At 47.4% G+C, this 16,706-nt stretch overlaps 6 protein-coding genes across 6 annotated transcripts; 4 read left to right on the forward strand and 2 right to left on the reverse strand.

Annotated features, from left to right (window-relative positions):
- Positions 1-720: 720 nt before the first annotated feature.
- F4807DRAFT_461689 (Clavaminate synthase-like protein) lies at positions 721-2,067 on the reverse strand (the record flags this gene model as incomplete). Its single annotated transcript, XM_048001714.1, has 5 exons — positions 721-837; positions 909-1,156; positions 1,217-1,510; positions 1,569-1,666; positions 1,718-2,067. 5 exons carry the CDS (start codon positions 2,065-2,067, stop codon positions 721-723), a joined length of 1,107 nt encoding a protein of 368 aa, XP_047852879.1.
- Positions 2,068-2,466: 399 nt separating this feature from the next.
- Positions 2,467-4,510, forward strand: F4807DRAFT_148988 (MFS general substrate transporter). Its single transcript, XM_047993192.1, has 5 exons — positions 2,467-2,938; positions 2,992-3,392; positions 3,451-3,604; positions 3,670-4,153; positions 4,212-4,510. The coding sequence occupies exons 1-5, from the start codon at positions 2,724-2,726 to the stop codon at positions 4,356-4,358; spliced, it is 1,401 nt and encodes a 466-aa protein (XP_047852880.1). The 5' UTR covers positions 2,467-2,723; the 3' UTR covers positions 4,359-4,510.
- On the reverse strand, positions 4,406-5,091 carry F4807DRAFT_149047 (uncharacterized protein). Its single transcript, XM_047993193.1, has 2 exons — positions 4,601-5,091; positions 4,406-4,502 (listed from the first exon to the last, which is right to left on the reverse strand). Exon 1 carries the CDS (start codon positions 4,961-4,963, stop codon positions 4,631-4,633), a length of 333 nt encoding a protein of 110 aa, XP_047852881.1. The 5' UTR covers positions 4,964-5,091; the 3' UTR covers positions 4,406-4,502; positions 4,601-4,630.
- A 753-nt stretch (positions 5,092-5,844) lies between these two features.
- F4807DRAFT_149128 (U-box-domain-containing protein) lies at positions 5,845-7,658 on the forward strand. The gene is made up of 3 exons (XM_047993195.1): positions 5,845-6,174; positions 6,239-6,791; positions 6,866-7,658. The coding sequence occupies exons 1-3, from the start codon at positions 6,074-6,076 to the stop codon at positions 7,037-7,039; spliced, it is 828 nt and encodes a 275-aa protein (XP_047852882.1). The 5' UTR covers positions 5,845-6,073; the 3' UTR covers positions 7,040-7,658.
- F4807DRAFT_431036 (putative aminotransferase family protein) lies at positions 7,627-9,704 on the forward strand. Its single transcript, XM_047998459.1, has 3 exons — positions 7,627-8,862; positions 8,961-8,996; positions 9,060-9,704. Exons 1-3 carry the CDS (start codon positions 7,938-7,940, stop codon positions 9,476-9,478), a joined length of 1,380 nt encoding a protein of 459 aa, XP_047852883.1. The 5' UTR covers positions 7,627-7,937; the 3' UTR covers positions 9,479-9,704.
- Positions 9,705-12,878: 3,174 nt separating this feature from the next.
- Positions 12,879-16,028, forward strand: F4807DRAFT_431045 (Pkinase-domain-containing protein). The gene is made up of 4 exons (XM_047998460.1): positions 12,879-13,470; positions 13,640-13,774; positions 13,834-15,389; positions 15,446-16,028. The coding sequence occupies exons 1-4, from the start codon at positions 13,449-13,451 to the stop codon at positions 15,650-15,652; spliced, it is 1,920 nt and encodes a 639-aa protein (XP_047852884.1). The 5' UTR covers positions 12,879-13,448; the 3' UTR covers positions 15,653-16,028.
- Positions 16,029-16,706: the final 678 nt, after the last annotated feature.

Here is a 16,706-nt window from a genome sequence, read left to right on the forward strand (position 1 = left end):
GCTGCGCCACCCATCTGCGTTCCATCCTAACTCAACATGTTGAAAGTCTTGGCGCCGCTGTAGCCAATAAGACAGCAGCTAATAATGTATAATTTCATTACTTTGAACCTTACATAATTACAACTCTCAATCGTGTATAATATTCAATCGTCATACCGTAGTATGGTTTTGGAAAGAGAAACATTATCTATTGGGGTTTACTTCGTGTTTCTTCAATCGTTTCAAAGCAAACTCATAAAGTTTCATTTTTGCAATCATATTGTATATGTTATTTTGACTCTCAACAAATCTTCATGTCATGACATTCAACGCATCCAGGGTCATGAACACCTCATTTAACCAAAGCCAAAGCGCATTTCATAATACGCTCTATTAATCCTTAGTACGCCAAAAAGAGAATAATGACGATATGAAAAACGGACGATAACAACCAAAATTAACACTCGTCATGGATGATTATATTTATCCATTATAAGGTGGCATTCACAGCTATCAATTATGTGAGATCATGTAACATCATTGCGATAGTATTTTCTCATTCATCAAGGCTCACTCACCTACTACACATAGAACGCTTTACCGACAGGAAACAACGCAAAGCAGTGACACGACTTTAGTTGACAATTGATGAATCTGACTTGACTTAATCATGTAGAAAGATCTGCATAACCTAACACAATCAGACTTTCCTCCGTAAACCCATTCGAGACAGTCCTGTTGTTAAGCTGATTCATCCCGAGGATAGTCAGTGATTCTCACGCGGGTATCATCCCACAGGGCCGCTAGCACCGTTCTCTTACCAGTCCAAGGAGAACGAGAGTGCATGACAGCGTAGTTCTATGAAGTATGTCAATGACCCAGCCATATTTACAGCCAAGGCGTGAAAAGGGGTCGGGGGGTTATCTTACATCGAGCAACACAATATCTCCGACTTGCCACTTAACCAACACTTGAAGTGATTCGGCCAGCGCCAGAGCTAGATCAAGGTATTTCTTCTCAATCGGTGTTCCGTCACCGTATTCGGGAGGAGGGTGGTACGAGTCGTCGTCGCCTCGATAAGGTGGCTCTGTTGCTCCGTGATATGTGCTTCGGCCCCATGCGCTGGTGACGTTACCAAACCAAGTAGTTAAGCCAGTGTCGTCGTGCTTCCTGATAACTGCCGTTTATGTCAGTTACAGTTCAACGATCGTGAAATCTGCGGGCTTGAGTATCCTACTTGGGACAATATGCGTCACGCTCAGAGAGCCATCTTCGTGCCATTCAAACAAGTCACTATGCCGCCGAACCTCCTCTTCGATCTTCTTTCTAATCGTCTCTTTGTCATCGCCTGGTTGTACATGTTGCCCATATGCACCGATGACGCTTGTCCCCGTGTTTGATCGGACATCCTCCAACCCATATCTGTACACGTATTTCACACCCTTCTGAAGTAGCTTCTCGATAAACTCAGGGGCTTCTTCCTTGAGCGCTCTTGCTAGGCCAAGACTAGAAATAATTGGAGTTTCGCCCCCTGAATATGATGTCAGAATTCATCTAAGTTGAAGTGGGCTACATAAAAGGTTAAGTACCAGAGTCTGGCGTGTCTAGGCAAGAGAATGTCAACCAAGAAGGGTTTATTGTTGACCATCCGTATTCGTTGTGAGGCCAGATAGGAAGTTCTGGAGGCCTGTGAGATGTTAACGATATGGAAGGCAATGACAGAAACTGGAGACCATACCCTTCATTCGCGGTCTTGACGTTTTTCGCCAACACAGTTCGTATCGGTGGTCGACCAACCTCTTCATGAGCTGGAAACCCAAATGCGTGAGCTACCTCGCTATAATCTTGGGCAGTTTTGATAGGTAAACCGCGAATGAGGACTGCGCCTCCATGTCTTTGCACTCTTTCGAACAGCTCCCCGGACTCTGACAGTTTCTTGATAATCTCTATAGATTCTCCTAGTGTGGGATTCCAGGTCTGAGTCGGCTTAAGTGCCAGAGGAAACAATTCACCTGTGTCTAACCCGAAATTGGCCGTGTCTTGTTGGCCATCGAAGGTGAAAGCTTCAAAATACTGCAGTTCTGACATTCTCAAAGGTCTACATAGGTCTCCGCATTCTACGATCTCCCCAACTGAGTCCAGCCTTGGTGTATTTAATAGAGCTTTCAATATCGGCTGTCTTTCATCCGAATTCGGATGCCATCGGATTAGTTGCCGATTCGATGCCATAAAAGTCCATTTGGAGACGTAACGAACGATGATTTGAAAGACGTCAGTCACAGTCCAAATGTCGTGACCCTATATCCCCACAATTGACCCCTGATAGGACTGTTGATTGGTGGTTTGACACCCTGGTCAGGTATTGCACATTATCAGCTTTACTTAGTCTTGTCTATTAATTAACAGTTGATTCGATGACAACATTCAATTATTGGAAGCAAGTTCTTTAAGAGTGAAGTTTCGGTATTCGTTCCCGATTGCTATATAATCATCAATCGAGAATTGCTGGTATAGTCCTAGTAAAAATTCAAAGAAGGGGAGGATGAAAGCACGCCATTAGGTACTTATCTCCGATTAAGGGACTGTTCCGATGTTGAACTTATAGGACATGGTCTCCCGGAAGTAATATGGGTTACATGGGGGTTTGAGTGGGATCTTTATAAGAACCACGAGATCTCGAGTCTATCCAAGAAACACGCACCTTCACTAGAACCTGAGATAAATTTCTTGAAATCGTTTTCCATATGCCACCAGATAAAGATTCAACGGCAGAAGTCGTTGAGGAGGCACCGTCCTCCGGGGAGGAAGATATTGCAGGTAACCGGCCGAAGTACTTGTGGTACCGAGGAGTCTTTTTCAACGCAACCATTGTTGGGATATCCGCCTTTGCGGCGCCAGGATTATGGAACGCGATGAACTCGGTCGGTGCTGGTGGCCAGCAGACTCCTTATCTGGTCATGTGAGAGGAGGACTTTTCTTGTTCTGGTACTCCCTAGCTAAAGAATAACATAGGGCAGGAAACGCTATCCTATTCGCCATCATGACACTCACCTGCCTCACCGGAAGTATGATGGCTAACAGATTCGGCTTGCGGAATTCTCTGGTCGTGGGCACGGTGGGTTACGTCATCTATTCAGCAGCCTTATACACCAACAATCGTTATGGCACCGAGTGGTTCATATATCTGGGTTCGGCAGCTTGCGGTCTATCGGCAGGCATCTTTTGGGCGACGGAGGGCGCAATTATGCTGAGCTATCCCGAGCCCGAAAAGCGCGGGAGATACTTGGCTTATTGGCTAAGCTATCGGAACAGTGGTTCGATCCTCGGTGGTATCATTAACCTCGCTTTCAACTACCGAGGCCAGAGCACGGGAAAACTGGACTGGAGGACGTACATCGTCTTTGTTGTCCTTCGTAAGTCCTTAACCACTGCTCGTACGACTTCTCTTTCTGCGACTGATATCTTTCCTAGAGTGCCTAGGACCGGCATGTTCATTCCTGTTGACTCCACCGGAAAAGGTCGTACGAAGAAACGGATCGCGTGTTCAGTTATCCGAGCGGATACCGGACATTGAGGAGCTAAAAGCGTCAATAGGTGTTCTACTACGAAAGGACTTCCTCCTCGTGTAAGCCTATCTACTTAGATACCTACCTGCGCTTGAGAACATCGAGTCAACTAAACCCGTAACAGTCTACCTTACTTCATATACGTTGCGTGGGAACTCCCATATAACAGCGCTTATTTATCTCTGTACTTTTCGGTCCGTTCTCGAGCCCTGGCTTCTCTGGTTTCCGCAGTCGCCCAGGTTATAACGACCCTCTTATTCGGCTCCTTTCTTGACTGGACCAAAATAAGCCTCGAAAAGCGAGCTAAATACGGCTTTATCTTCATGATGTCTCTTATTGGAGGCTGCTGGATCTGGGGCGCAATCGTGCAGAATGAGTACACCCATCATAAACCAGCACTCGACTGGGATGATGACGGGTTTGGAAGGGGCTGGGCATTATATGTCTTCTGGCAGATTAATTTCTCCCTCGCGTACAACTTCGGCTTTTGGCTCATAAGTTTCCTCGCGAGAGAGCCTAAAGAAATCGTGAGATATATGTCGGTTGCTCGGGCTGCGGAAGCAGCCGGTCAGTGCATTTCGAGCGGCATCAGCTCGACAACAGCACCTGTACGTAATCTAGCAGCATATATATGCTATAGAGTCGATCTGCTAATTCGCTTCATAGTTGATATCTGCCCTAGGCGTTAACTTTGCATTATGGGGCATTGCTCTGATTCCTACCTACCTTGTAGTTCGTCAAATTGGAGTAATCCACTTCGGCCCCGAAAAGTTGGCATCGAATACCAGAGAAGATGACATTGATAAATCATAAAAGAGTTAGGCGAATGTATATCAGGGCTTAGATGTGCTGTAACTGATCACTCCACCAACAATTCGGGCGGGCCTTGGGTACGGGGGTACCTATAATGAGGGGTCAATATACCGTGAAGCGTTTAATTGCTTCCTTGACTGGACTCTAGATTTTCCAAATTAGAGGTTGTTTATTCATAACTTACTCTTCTCGAAAACATTTATTATAGATCGAATTTGAATGGTTTCAAGACCCCAACTTACCCAAACAATGGGTATTCTCGTTTAGGATTTCTACCTCAGACGGAGAAGTCCAACATCTTTGGCACATTTACCCCTTAGAGCTCTACAGGTATAATGAGCAGACCCTATTAGAAAAGCCATCTGGCTCGCTCTCGATGTCATAGCTCGATTCGGTTTCAACTCTCGAGGCGGCCCAAAATCCGTTTCTATTCTTAACCTCCATGGAGCACCTAGGATACTAGGATCGAGATGACTGCTCCTAAATTCTGAGCAATGTCTGCTACAGTGGCGGATAGGAGATATACCATCGTAATAAATTACCGACATTTTAGGGCCAGCACTTATGCTCCTCAGAAGAATGATCCCTAAAAGATGCCATCTCATTAAAGAAGGGTACTCCTCCTTCACAGATTGTCCTGTTTGACCAATATTTGGGAGACCGAAGTTAACACAGCTCCGGAGAATCGCTTGGCTGAAAAGTCGACCCGGTGCTATTCGACGTCGATTGGCTTTCTAGACGAGCCAGGCTTCTTAAGTCGTAGATGACCAGGTGATCTTCGACTAAGCATTTAGACCCAAGGTTGCCTCGATGATTTCAACCCTCTCTTCTAGCAGCTTGTCTAACGCATGATGAAATTGGGATGTTCCCCAGTGAAAAGGTATTCGAAGTTGCTGATAACATGTTTCCTGATGCTGCGCTAGAGTTGGTGAACTTGTCTAAGTTCATACGTGGTACAGTTATCATCCATAGATCTGAAAAGGGGTCAATCATTTAACCTTGGAAGTTCCCCAAGCACTGGAAAGACCCACTTCTAGCGCTAAACAGGTCATGTTTCGACTCAATAGCGCGGGAAGGTGCGATACGTTCCTGGCATCCACCCCTGTCAGATTCATCCATACAAGGGGCCCAGGGTAGCTACCAGGGTAGGTGCGTTGTAGTGTATGTACATAAGCGCCGATACCCGATCTCACTTTATACCGATTTCTCGAAGCTTCGCCTGACAAATGGCGCCTAAACCGGAACCACATTAACATCTTCTGACAATAACAGCGGCAACCAGCAAACAATAAGTTCGGCCGAACAACGATCAGCGAACAGGGCTGAGCGCTGAATCCCTCGAAACTGATGGAATCATGGACTGAAATTACCTACAATCACATCCGGCCTATGCGATACCACCTTTGCCTACCTTAGCCCTTTAATACCTAGTTAAATCCGCATTCTGCCACCAGAGCACCTCGTGGTCAGGTTAAGCTATTTCCTCCATCTAATGAATTCGTACCTTCAATAATAAATGCATGGACCGTTCTGGCATCCCTCTGCTTTGTAGTTCTATATCACTTATTAGCCACCTAAAGACAAAGAGCTTGTTACGCTGACACCGTTAATCCCGTCCTATCCAACTAAGCATCGCGACAGAGGAACGAACTCAAATAAGAACCTTACCGAATTACCAAACTCTAGCTACCTGTGACTAGTCTATACCAGTAGTCATGGCGAAAGACGTAGAGAAGTCAGCTAAGCTAAAGGAAGATGGGAACCATCATTACCAGGCCGGCGACTTCCCAGGTGCCGAGGCCCTTTACTCGAAAGCGTGAGTGACCAGCTAATGTATATAATCGTATACGCCGAAGACTAATTCCTATATTGTTTCTCAGCATCATTGCGGACGAAACGAACCCTTCTTTATATACGAACCGTGCTATGGCAAGAATACAACTAGGCTACTACGACTCTGCCATATCTGACTGCAACGAGTGTCTCAAGTTGAGCAAAGGCGAAAATCTCAAGGCCCACTTCATCCTCTCCAAGTGCCAATTGGCCATCAAGGACTGCGACGCCGCTCTAGAAAGCGCGCTGCAAGCCCACCGGCTGTGCGTCAAGACCAACGACAAGTCGCTGGGTCCCGTCACGGACCAGGTCCTACGTTGCAAGAAGGATCGCTGGGACGAGATGGAGAAGAGGAGGATCCGCGAAGGCCAGGAGCTCGAAGGCGAAATCATTGCCCTCATGGAGCGCGAACGCGAGGACATGGTCAATTCATGTACCACCGAACTCGACAGGAAGCAAGTCGGAGAGGAATGGGACCACAAGATCGCTACATTGCGCGAGACATTTGAGAAGTCTAGATCTGCGTCGGAACAGAAGCGCGAAGTACCTGATTGGGCCATTGACGAAATAAGTTTCGCAATTATGGTCGATCCGGTTATGGTAAGTCGCCCCTAAGTAAGAAGAGAAACGAGCAAGGTTATATTGAGGGGATGGATGACTAACAAGGCCTACAGACCAAGACTGGCAAGTCGTACGATAGATCATCTATCATGGAGCATCTTCGACGACATCCCATCGATCCCTTAACAAGAGAACCACTACATCCTAGCGAATTACGTCCAAATATTCAACTAAGGGAGGCCTGTCAAGAATTCTTAGACAAGAACGGATGGGCCGCAGATTGGTAGGCGAGATGAACTCGAGGGGGTCATTGAAGGGCCTGATATGGCCAGTCGAAACCGTCGATTAAAAGTCTCGACGGAATTTAATATTTGAAGAATCGGCATTACTGGTTTAAGCAAGCTTTGCATTACACGGCGTCTTGGGGGTTTAGTCCGGTCTCGCCCGGGTAGGATATCCGACTTAGCGTTATGATGAATGGGAATTCGAGGAAACGGTTATGAGTGATGAAGCGGTCTCCTTTTCCCTATATCAGTATCTGTATATCTCGATACGCCACTGCTTTCTCTGTAGATATACAGTATTCAAGATATTTAATATAAGATTATTAGAATCGGTTGTTCGTCATTGACACTACCCGGGCTTTTGAGCAAGCTTCAAGCGCCTAAGTAAGATGTGTTTCCCTCTTCATGGGATATCATATGAAAGGGGGGCATGGTAGGTAGATACCTCCTTACATCAAGTGCGAGAACTAGAACCAATTATGATATAATATGTACGACCTTGATTCTCACTTTTAGTATTGTTTTCTAGATCTATCAATGAGTGTATTTCGCGATTTTAATAAAGTTCTCTCTTGCATCTTGGTTTACATAGGTACCTAAGGAGTCAAACCTCCGATATAAGCCGATATAGACAAGTGGAGATACCCCAATTGACGAGGATGAGTATAACTCGGCATAGGTGAATGAATACCACCTTTGGACACAATTAACTTTCGTGCAACGTTTATACACCTAGATATCCATTCTACAAGATCCACTGTCCGCGACAAGCCCCAATCTAGACCAAGAGCGGCCCAAGTCCCGTATAGAAGTATCATAATCCTATTTCCTTTAAACAGATAAGATATCCGTGACTCACTATAAAAGCACATACCTACCTACTTCTCTACCTAGCTACACAATGACAATCATATACCAGCCCGAAAATGCAGATAAGCCCCAACCCGCAGCAATGACCTCTCCACCCTCACCCTCACCCTCACCCTTACCCCAAACCCCCTTCGGCGCCGCCTTCCGCAACCGGCACTTCTCCTTCAGCCCCGCGTACACGCCGCTGAACCACGGCTCCTACGGCGCCGTCCCGGCGGACGTGCAGGCCGCGCACGCGACCCTCCGCGCCGCGGTCGACGAGGCGCCCGACCCGTTCATCGCGCTGCGCTTCCATGAGCTGCTCGCGCCGCAACGCAAGCTCGTCGCCCGGCTCTTGGGTTTGGGTGCAGATGCGGACGAGCTCGTGTTCGCGCCCAACGCGACTACGGCGTCGGATACCGTGCTCAAGAACCTAAGGTGGGAAAAGGGAGATGTGGTTTTGTGCTATGAGCTTGTTTATGAGAGCGTGGATCACGGGTTAGCTTGGCTGGAGGAGGAGAGGGGTGTTGAGGTGTGTGTTGTGCGTGTGGCGTGGCCGGTGGCTGATGAGGAGCTCGTTGCCGCGATGGTGGATGCTGCGAGGAAGGTTAATGGCGAGGAGGGGCGTAGGGTGAGGTTGGCGGTCGTGGATACGATTGTGAGTATGCCCGGGGTGCGCGTGCCGTTTGAGAGATTGGTTCCTGCGCTGCAGGCTGAGGGGGTGCTGGTCTTGGTTGATGGCGCGCATGGGATTGGACATATTGATATCGATCTCGCGCGGCTTAAGCCGGATTTCTTCGTTACGAATTTGCATAAGTGGTTCTTTGTGCCTAGGGGTTGCGCCGCGCTGTACGTCCCGAAGAGGCATCAGCATTTGATCCGGACGACGCTGCCGACGGGGCATAGGTATCGGTCTAGGAAGACGATAGGGCGGGAGGGCGACGATAAGGGGTTTGTGGAGATGTTTGATTTTGTTGGTATGCTGAATACTGCTCCTTTTTGAATTTGTGGTTGGTAAAGGGATAAGTGCAAACCTAGATGCTTGCAAGTACTGATGCGTTTTCTACTGGAACAGCTACTGATGATACGACGGCTTGGTTGTGCGTTGAGGGTAAGTGCACTTTTCCGGTTTGATATGCTTAAATCAGGGGGTCTGCTAAAGTGTAATTCATAGCCGCTCGCAATTTCCGTAACGACGTCTGCGGTGGTGAGGCCGCCATCCAGGTATATTGTCACAGAGTAGCGCAGGAGAGCGCAGCTGTCGCCGCCGAGATCCTAGGAACATCTATCATGGACTGTCCTGGTTCATGTCTACGGGACTGTGCCTTCGCCAATGTGCGACTGCCACTCGACATAGGCACCGACGGCCCCGGCAAAGTCGACCCGGCGCATGCTAACAAGGTTTCGGACTGGTTTAAGAAGACGGGATATCGTGAGAATGGTATATACTTCCAGACGGTGCTTTATAGGGGTGTCTGGTGGTGGCGTATCAGCGGCATGATTTATGTCGAGGTAGAGGACTTTAGGAAGGGCGCCGAGATATTAAAGGGGCTTTGCGAGAGGGTTAGAAATGGTGAGCATGTTAAGGGGTAGGGCCTCCCTCGCACCAGTTGCGATTCTCTCAGGGTTAGCGACGTAGAGGAGAGGGGTGGATTAAGGATATATCAACCCAAATATCTTTTATAAATGGTTGATTACCTAAGATTATGATTGTCTGAGATCACATTTTGGAGTCAAGTTATAGATATAGTCATAAATCTCCTTGTCATAGAGTACATGAAAATGTTAGATATACCAATACCCCTCGATAATTGCTGAGCTTCTTAACTTGCGCTCCTAGGGAGTTGTTGCGATTTCAAACGGCAGCACTGAAGTGCGTCATAACTCCCAGTTGAGAAGTCCGCTGCCGACTTGGAAGCGTTGTGGGAGGGTGATTAGGACGGTCATGAAAGGGGGTCCTGTACAGAGCCCAAGTCAGCAATTTGGATTTTATGGGCTAGTCACTCACAGGATTAGGGCGCTGAATACGCGATCCTTCATCCGTCGAAGAGGAAAGATACCTAGGCTCTTGGGTTGCTCTCGGTCGATTTACGATCTTTTCACACGCAGCGAACCCAATGAGGAGTACTCCGCCAATTATTATAGTACTTAGGATGGCTCTGCTTTTCCAACTGTATTGAGACCCAGCTTCTTCAAGCCGAAAACGATCAAAACAGATAAGAAAAGTACCTGAGTGGCTCCGAGGACATCAAGCCGGCGAAGCGACGCCCGCATTATCTTAGTTCGAGATACCAATCTGACTGTTGGGTTCCAGTCAAGGTTTGGAAAATGAGTAGGCATGATGGAGGCAATCAGAACAGTTACTACCACGCCGAAAGGAGAGTTATTATCAAGTCAGTCGTCTCTACGGAGTCAATAATGCACGATGTGAGTTTGCTTTAAGGGGAATACCCATGGCCAGGAGGAGTGGTCGTTGATCACGCCGCCAAATATAGGGCCGAGGACTGGACTCAGGGCAGAAATCAGAGGGAAGACAGCAATGTAGTTACCCCATCTCTCAGGGGGCACTAACTCAGGTTGGATGACCGTCACCATTGCATATATTCTGAATGTGCCTACACCTTGCAAGAACCGAAACATAATCCTGTGTCACATTTAATGAGCCTTTATAATGTATCTTTACAATAAAATATAATATATTGACATACGGTTGAGTCATATTGAGATCGAATCGCATGCAATCGAGAAGATTGTATTAAAGAACGCAATGGCGACGACTAGTATTAATAACTTGCGTTGTAGCATGTCGCTGAACGTGGCATACACACGTAGGAAGCCTGGGTATCACGTATCCAGTAGTCAACTTCATACTCTGCCATTCTTACCCTTATGATCTTGCCTGGTGTAGTAAGTGATGAGATGCGCGGTGACAACCCAATCTCTTTGATCAGAGTCTCCTGAAGCGTTTGGAGATGTGCTACTATTGTCGTGTCTAGCGTGGATAAGAACAGAGGCATAATATACACGCGGTTGGGCGAGGGTTCCTAGATAGATGTAGATGGGCGACAATAGGGACAGTATGCGAAAGTTAGTAATATAATCCCCATCCTTTCAGATATTCCCGTGGGGGGTCTCTGTGGATATCTTGGGTAGTTGGCCATTGAGTTGAACGTGTTGGTGGCGAGGCTCTTTCGAATCGATCCGTCTAAGCACGGTATCCTCGCCATCGTCATCCCCTATAGCACCGGATGGCGTCTCACGTTCTTGAATTTGGGGAGTTGGCGCCATGCCTTCGGCTATGATCTATGATCATCGGTTTCTCGAAAGAACCGAAGCTAATGATATTAGCTCTGACACATGGTGTTTGAAATTTGATATATTCCTGAGCTGAAGGAGAGGACAGTTTGTATATTAACTATTGCGGCACAGCATTTTAATCCGCGGAGACAGGGGTTGACGATTGTGTATCTGTAGACGTAACGTTCTGACTTCCCAACCGATAGATGTCTCGCTTTGAAACTGGACTCTAATATAGCTTCACCTGGCACAGATTCGAAAGGGCGATTTCATAGAGCACTATATTCGAAGATCAGCCAAGTCGTCGGAAAGTAAGAACGTGTTATCGGCCTTTTTGGTCGTTCTTGAACACCTGCTGACGCTTGACCTAAGATTCAGTCAAATGTGGTCCTACATTCAGCCGCAGGAATACCTGGTTAATACGTCTGAAAGCGAGCTGACCAGGTTCTAGCTTCTCCCAAGTTTGAATAAAGTGAAACTGAGTGATACCTTCAATATATTATTAAGTAACTGGGTTTTCAGCCACATTTCTTACATTAGTTTTGCGCCACTCGGAGTGAACGCGTTGAGGCTTGCGCGTCTTGCTGTGGGCAGTTACCAATTCTTCGTATTCTCCACCAGCATAGCCGCAAACTTGCGGTTGCAATGAGGTTCTAGATTCAAAAACGAAACTCATAGCCTATTAACATTGTTGAATTTCAATGTACAAGAAACGAGTTCCAAGTGCATGTCTAAATATATCTATGCTATCCTTGGAATGGTAAGTTATGCGGAACTATGACCAAACAAGAATACCCCTTAAGGTACGTGACTAGTTGCTGGATTATGGGATCTTATTCATTGCTGACATTTGACTTTATTCATCAGTCGTTTTATATTCGACAAGTGCGTAACTGGCGTCCTGCTGTGAACTTATTTTATGCTTGACCGACTGATGTGAGGATACTATCTTATAACGAACTATATACCTACATGGTAGACTAATTATAGTGCTTATATGGTTAGAATGCCTGTCTACACAGATCGCTTCGGTGCGATCACACGTACAGGTTATTATGCCATTACATACCTAGTAGATATTAATGAGAACCGTACACTTTAGGTTATGACGGTGGGCCGTCATTTTCTCCCTGGTAGACAAGAATAAATAGTGTCGTCTGCAAATTATAATACATAGATGACCGACCTGAGATAATTTACTTTGAATCAGCCCCTGAGTGGCTCCGCCACGATCCGCTATCGAAGCTTATTGGATTGAAGACGCGCATTGGTCGAAATATTACCCATGTATTACAATAACCGACTTGGTTCTTTGTCTTCTTCCATGTCTTCTCGTATGTGCATGTATGTATGGTGCATGTGTGTGCTACTTCACATCGAAATTTCTAGAGGTAGTAGAGTTCTGAGTTCGTATTTGTATGACTTAGCATCTTTGCAAGCTGAAAAGTTGGACACATGAATATGTACATGTATTAAAAAGAACATTCATTTGAACATTGAACATTGAATCGAAGATGAGACCCACAACGGGTTGGGCGGAAGTGTCTTAATTCTGGAAACCGCGCATGTGCTACCCCGCCTTTGCATGTACATACCTACATACTTGGTATCTTCATCGTTTTATCGTACCCAGCTGCGTACCTAAAAGAGGGAAAATAGGGGCTCAAACTTCAATAGGAGCCCAGTAAGACACACCCCTAACTTTCGTCTCGGTAGGGGACTTACACGTCGTATCAGCCGCCTATGGTCTGTGATACAATACCCAGCTACTTACCTCCAGTGCTTACTACCTAAGAGTCACTGCGCAACACGCTTAAAGATCCGCCCCCCGATAGTCCGCGTCCGCCAAAACACCCCCCATGAACATTTGAACCCATTTGAACCGAAACGTTGACCTTGTCAACCTCAGGTCTTTGACCTTCTTTCTCTAATTGATTTGATGATCAACCCGACTCAATCCCGTCCTAGGTAGAAAATCGACATCATTGCATCTTCTTCCTCAGCCACCTTCTTCGCGTCCTTCCTTTTTCCTTTTTTTCTTCTTTCCTCATTCCATTTCCCGTCCGCCCACATCTATCTCCAGAAGTATCGCGACACCGACGCCGATAAGAGACACTCGTCTTGATACCAACCAACCAACCTATCGTCTCCTCTTTTTTTAGAATCCCTTGGTCGTGTTTACCAATCTTACCCTTTTGCGACCTTCACCGACTCCCTAACAACAGACATCATCTTTAGCCATTTGTTATAGGGGGATCGTTAGAAAATGTCGTGGAAGCTCACCAAGAGTAAGTATTGAACCTAATCGATCCAACTATTGATGCACCTGTAGCTACATGCTCCTCGTCTTTCTGCCGTCCTGTCTTCCTGTCTCTCCACTAGAAATGTGGGAGGCAACTATCGTAACATCACTACTCTACGGCCATGAAAGGTTTCACTAACGCGCTGCTATATTAGAGTTAAAGGACACCCATTTGGGTCCCCTTACCAACACCTTTTCACGAAACCCTTCTACGTCGACTATTACAGAAAAGGATGAGAAGTCTCCCATTCCTACCTCTGCCACCCCTACTCCCAGCGATAACGCAATCGGTTCGTATTCCCTACAATGAATTCTTGGAAGGCTCATATTTACATGCTGTCTTCTGTAGCTGCTTCGGAACATATGGTTCAAGAACCCGTCGTGAAGCCCCCGAAACCCGGTATCCTAGTGGTTACCCTCCACGAGGGTCAGAATTTCGCACTTCCCGAACAACATCGGAATGCCTTCTCCCAGCATGGACAGGGCTCTATGTCGACAGGGAACGCCCTGAATTCTGGCTCTTTGCGGCCAGGATCTTCTCAACGAACGGTGGCCGGTTCCTTTATGAATGGGAGGCCTCAAACCTCCGCAGGTGGTTTTACCGGAATACCCTCCAACCACGGCCGTATATCCAGCAAATATTTACCATACGCCCTTCTGGACTTCGATAAGGTGCAGGTTTTTGTGAACTCGGTCTCAGGCAATCCGGAGAACCCTCTATGGGCCGGTGACAACACCCAGTACAAGTTCGACGTGTCTCGAGTGACGGAGTTGAACGTGCACTTGTATATGCGCAATCCCATGGCGCCCCCAGGTTCGGGCCGAAGCCAAGATATCTTTCTAGGAGTTGTTCGAATTAACCCTAGGTTCGAGGAGAAGCATACTTTCGTTGAGGATCCTAAGGCTAGCAAGAAAGATCGCGAGAAGGCTGCTGCAGAGTTCCAAAACCGGGAGCGAGAGTTAGGCCACAGCGGTGTTGATTGGGTCGACGTGCAATATGGCGCCGGTAAGCTCAAGATTGGTGTGGAGTATGTCGAGAACCGCGCGGGCAAGCTTAAGATCGAAGACTTCGAACTGCTCAAGGTAGTCGGCAAAGGTAGTTTCGGCAAGGTTATGCAGGTTCGCAAGAAAGATACTAGCCGGATCTACGCCCTCAAGACGATTCGCAAGGCACACATCATCTCCAGATCCGAGGTCGCCCACACGTTGGCCGAGAGATCTGTGCTAGCACAGATTAACAACCCCTTTATCGTGCCTCTGAAATTTACCTTCCAGTCTCCGGAGAAGCTCTACTTTGTGTTGGCTTTTGTCAATGGCGGCGAGTTATTCCACCACCTTCAAAAAGAGCAGCGATTCGACGTCAACCGAGCGCGATTCTACACCGCCGAACTCCTCTGCGCTCTGGAATGTTTGCACGGTTTCAACGTTATCTACCGAGATCTGAAGCCCGAGAACATCCTTCTTGATTACCAAGGCCATATCGCGCTCTGCGATTTCGGTCTTTGCAAATTGGACATGAAGGACGAAGACCGAACAAATACTTTCTGCGGCACTCCCGAATATTTGGCTCCGGAACTTCTTATGGGCAAGGGCTATAACAAGACGGTGGATTGGTGGACCCTAGGAGTTCTCCTCTACGAGATGCTTACGGGTCTCCCGCCTTTCTACGACGAGAATACCAACGAGATGTATCGCAAGATTCTGTCCGAGCCTTTACATTTCCCTAGCGCGGACGTCGTGCCTCCCGCAGCCAAGGACCTTCTTTCGAAACTGCTGAACCGCAACCCCGAGGAGCGATTGGGAGCTGCAGGCAGCGCCGAGATCAAGGCTCATCCGTTCTTCCACGCCATAGATTGGCGGAAGTTGTTGCAACGAAAGTATGAGCCTACTTTCAAGCCCAGCGTGGTAAGTGTTTTAGTATTTGTATGTCGACGTCTCGACTACCGCTAACCAATGTGCAGGCCGATGCTCTCGATACCAAGAATTTCGACCCAGAATTTACGTCGGAAGCCCCGCAAGACTCGTATGTTGAGGGCCCGGTATTGTCAGAGACGATGCAGAACCAATTTGCGGGATTCAGTTACAACAGGCCAATTGCCGGATTAGGTGATGCCGGTGGCAGCGTTAAGGACCCTTCATTCGTAGGCAGCATCCAAGATCGGCGATAAACTAAGGAACATTGGAGTGGGGAGGCACATGCAAAGAGGTTTACGATTACAAGATTGGAAGACTCAAGATAGGGGGAGGTGAAGTGAGGCTGGGTAGAATAGGGGGCATATCGCATGGTGTGGCTGGGGAGTGCGCACGGCCTACTAGGCTACCAAGTACAACTACGGTGTGTCCTGTTGTGTTGCTTTGCTTTGCGGTTGCGGCTCGTTTGCCGGACTTTGGACCACAACAGGAAGCACTTCCATATGGAGTTTGGCATGAATTGTGGACGATGCCTCCGAGTTTGCACTTTCTGGGATCTCAAAAGGAGAGACAACCATGCTGTAGATAAAGACGGAGGCTAGCAAAAGAGAAAGATGCCTTTGCTGAACCGGATATCTTGATGTGTTATTTGTTTCCATCATCTATCAAGTGAAACTTGTCATGTGAGAAATCGGTTGCTTCTTTTGCAACCGAAGCTTACTGTGGAATTTGTTTCCCGGCGGCGATGGTTGAGCGAAATAATCTCGTCGGTGGATTAGGCTCTTCGATTAAAAGATAGGTAAGTCACCTATCGGGGATATATAGTTACATTGGACGCCACTGCGAGCTAAGCTGCATGGTTACATGGATTAGGGGCTGGGTTGGGAAGTACATGGATATGTGTTGTATCACTCTGCAGATGTATCTTCGTACCGGGTTCATACACAAAGCATCACGTCACTAGCGCGGGGTAGATGGGATGGATGGGATGAAGTTTGGGAGGAGCTTAGCAAACCGCGCAGCTTGGCTGCTTAGGAAGGAGGGAGAGCTGGAAATGGCGCTCACTCATCCCGGGTGCTTTCCACCATCACCCCACCTTGTCTCCCGAGACATTAAAAAGTAAAATCTTCAAACTTCCTTTTACACAGGTACCTACTACGTTGCCAGCCTCATATTGTCCAGCTTAAACATATCACAATCCGTCCTCAAACAGCATAAACCGTCTTCACCTTTGCTTGAGGTAAGTGAAACGCCGTTGTGACATACATATGCTTGCTGCCCCGCTGCCCGCATTGCGCATTGTCCGGTTTC

This window comes from Annulohypoxylon truncatum, assembly GCF_022578515.1.
Source record: "Annulohypoxylon truncatum strain CBS 140777 unplaced genomic scaffold F4807scaffold_22, whole genome shotgun sequence".
In the NCBI taxonomy this organism is placed as follows: Eukaryota; Fungi; Ascomycota; class Sordariomycetes; order Xylariales; family Hypoxylaceae; genus Annulohypoxylon; species Annulohypoxylon truncatum.

Excerpts from the sequence above, each read along its gene's own strand:
- F4807DRAFT_431045 (XM_047998460.1), top strand. The coding sequence starts at position 13,449 with ATGTCGTGGAAGCTCACCAAGA. Across the intron at positions 13,775-13,833 it reads TCCCAGCGATAACGCAATCG|CTGCTTCGGAACATATGGTT; the intron begins GTTCGTATTCCC and ends TGTCTTCTGTAG. Across the intron at positions 15,390-15,445 it reads CTACTTTCAAGCCCAGCGTG|GCCGATGCTCTCGATACCAA; the intron begins GTAAGTGTTTTA and ends ACCAATGTGCAG.
- F4807DRAFT_149047 (XM_047993193.1), bottom strand. The coding sequence starts at position 4,963 with ATGAGATGGCATCTTTTAGGGATCATTCTTCTGAGGAGCATAAGTGCT.
- F4807DRAFT_431036 (XM_047998459.1), top strand. The coding sequence starts at position 7,938 with ATGACAATCATATACCAGCCCGAAAATGCAGATAAGCCCCAACCCGCA. Across the intron at positions 8,863-8,960 it reads GGAGATGTTTGATTTTGTTG|CTACTGATGATACGACGGCT; the intron begins GTATGCTGAATA and ends CTACTGGAACAG. Across the intron at positions 8,997-9,059 it reads GGCTTGGTTGTGCGTTGAGG|CCGCTCGCAATTTCCGTAAC; the intron begins GTAAGTGCACTT and ends TGTAATTCATAG.
- F4807DRAFT_149128 (XM_047993195.1), top strand. The coding sequence starts at position 6,074 with ATGGCGAAAGACGTAGAGAAGTCAGCTAAGCTAAAGGAAGATGGGAAC. Across the intron at positions 6,175-6,238 it reads GAGGCCCTTTACTCGAAAGC|CATCATTGCGGACGAAACGA; the intron begins GTGAGTGACCAG and ends ATTGTTTCTCAG. Across the intron at positions 6,792-6,865 it reads TTATGGTCGATCCGGTTATG|ACCAAGACTGGCAAGTCGTA; the intron begins GTAAGTCGCCCC and ends CAAGGCCTACAG.
- F4807DRAFT_148988 (XM_047993192.1), top strand. The coding sequence starts at position 2,724 with ATGCCACCAGATAAAGATTCAACGGCAGAAGTCGTTGAGGAGGCACCG. Across the intron at positions 2,939-2,991 it reads CAGACTCCTTATCTGGTCAT|GGCAGGAAACGCTATCCTAT; the intron begins GTGAGAGGAGGA and ends AGAATAACATAG. Across the intron at positions 4,154-4,211 it reads TCAGCTCGACAACAGCACCT|TTGATATCTGCCCTAGGCGT; the intron begins GTACGTAATCTA and ends TTCGCTTCATAG.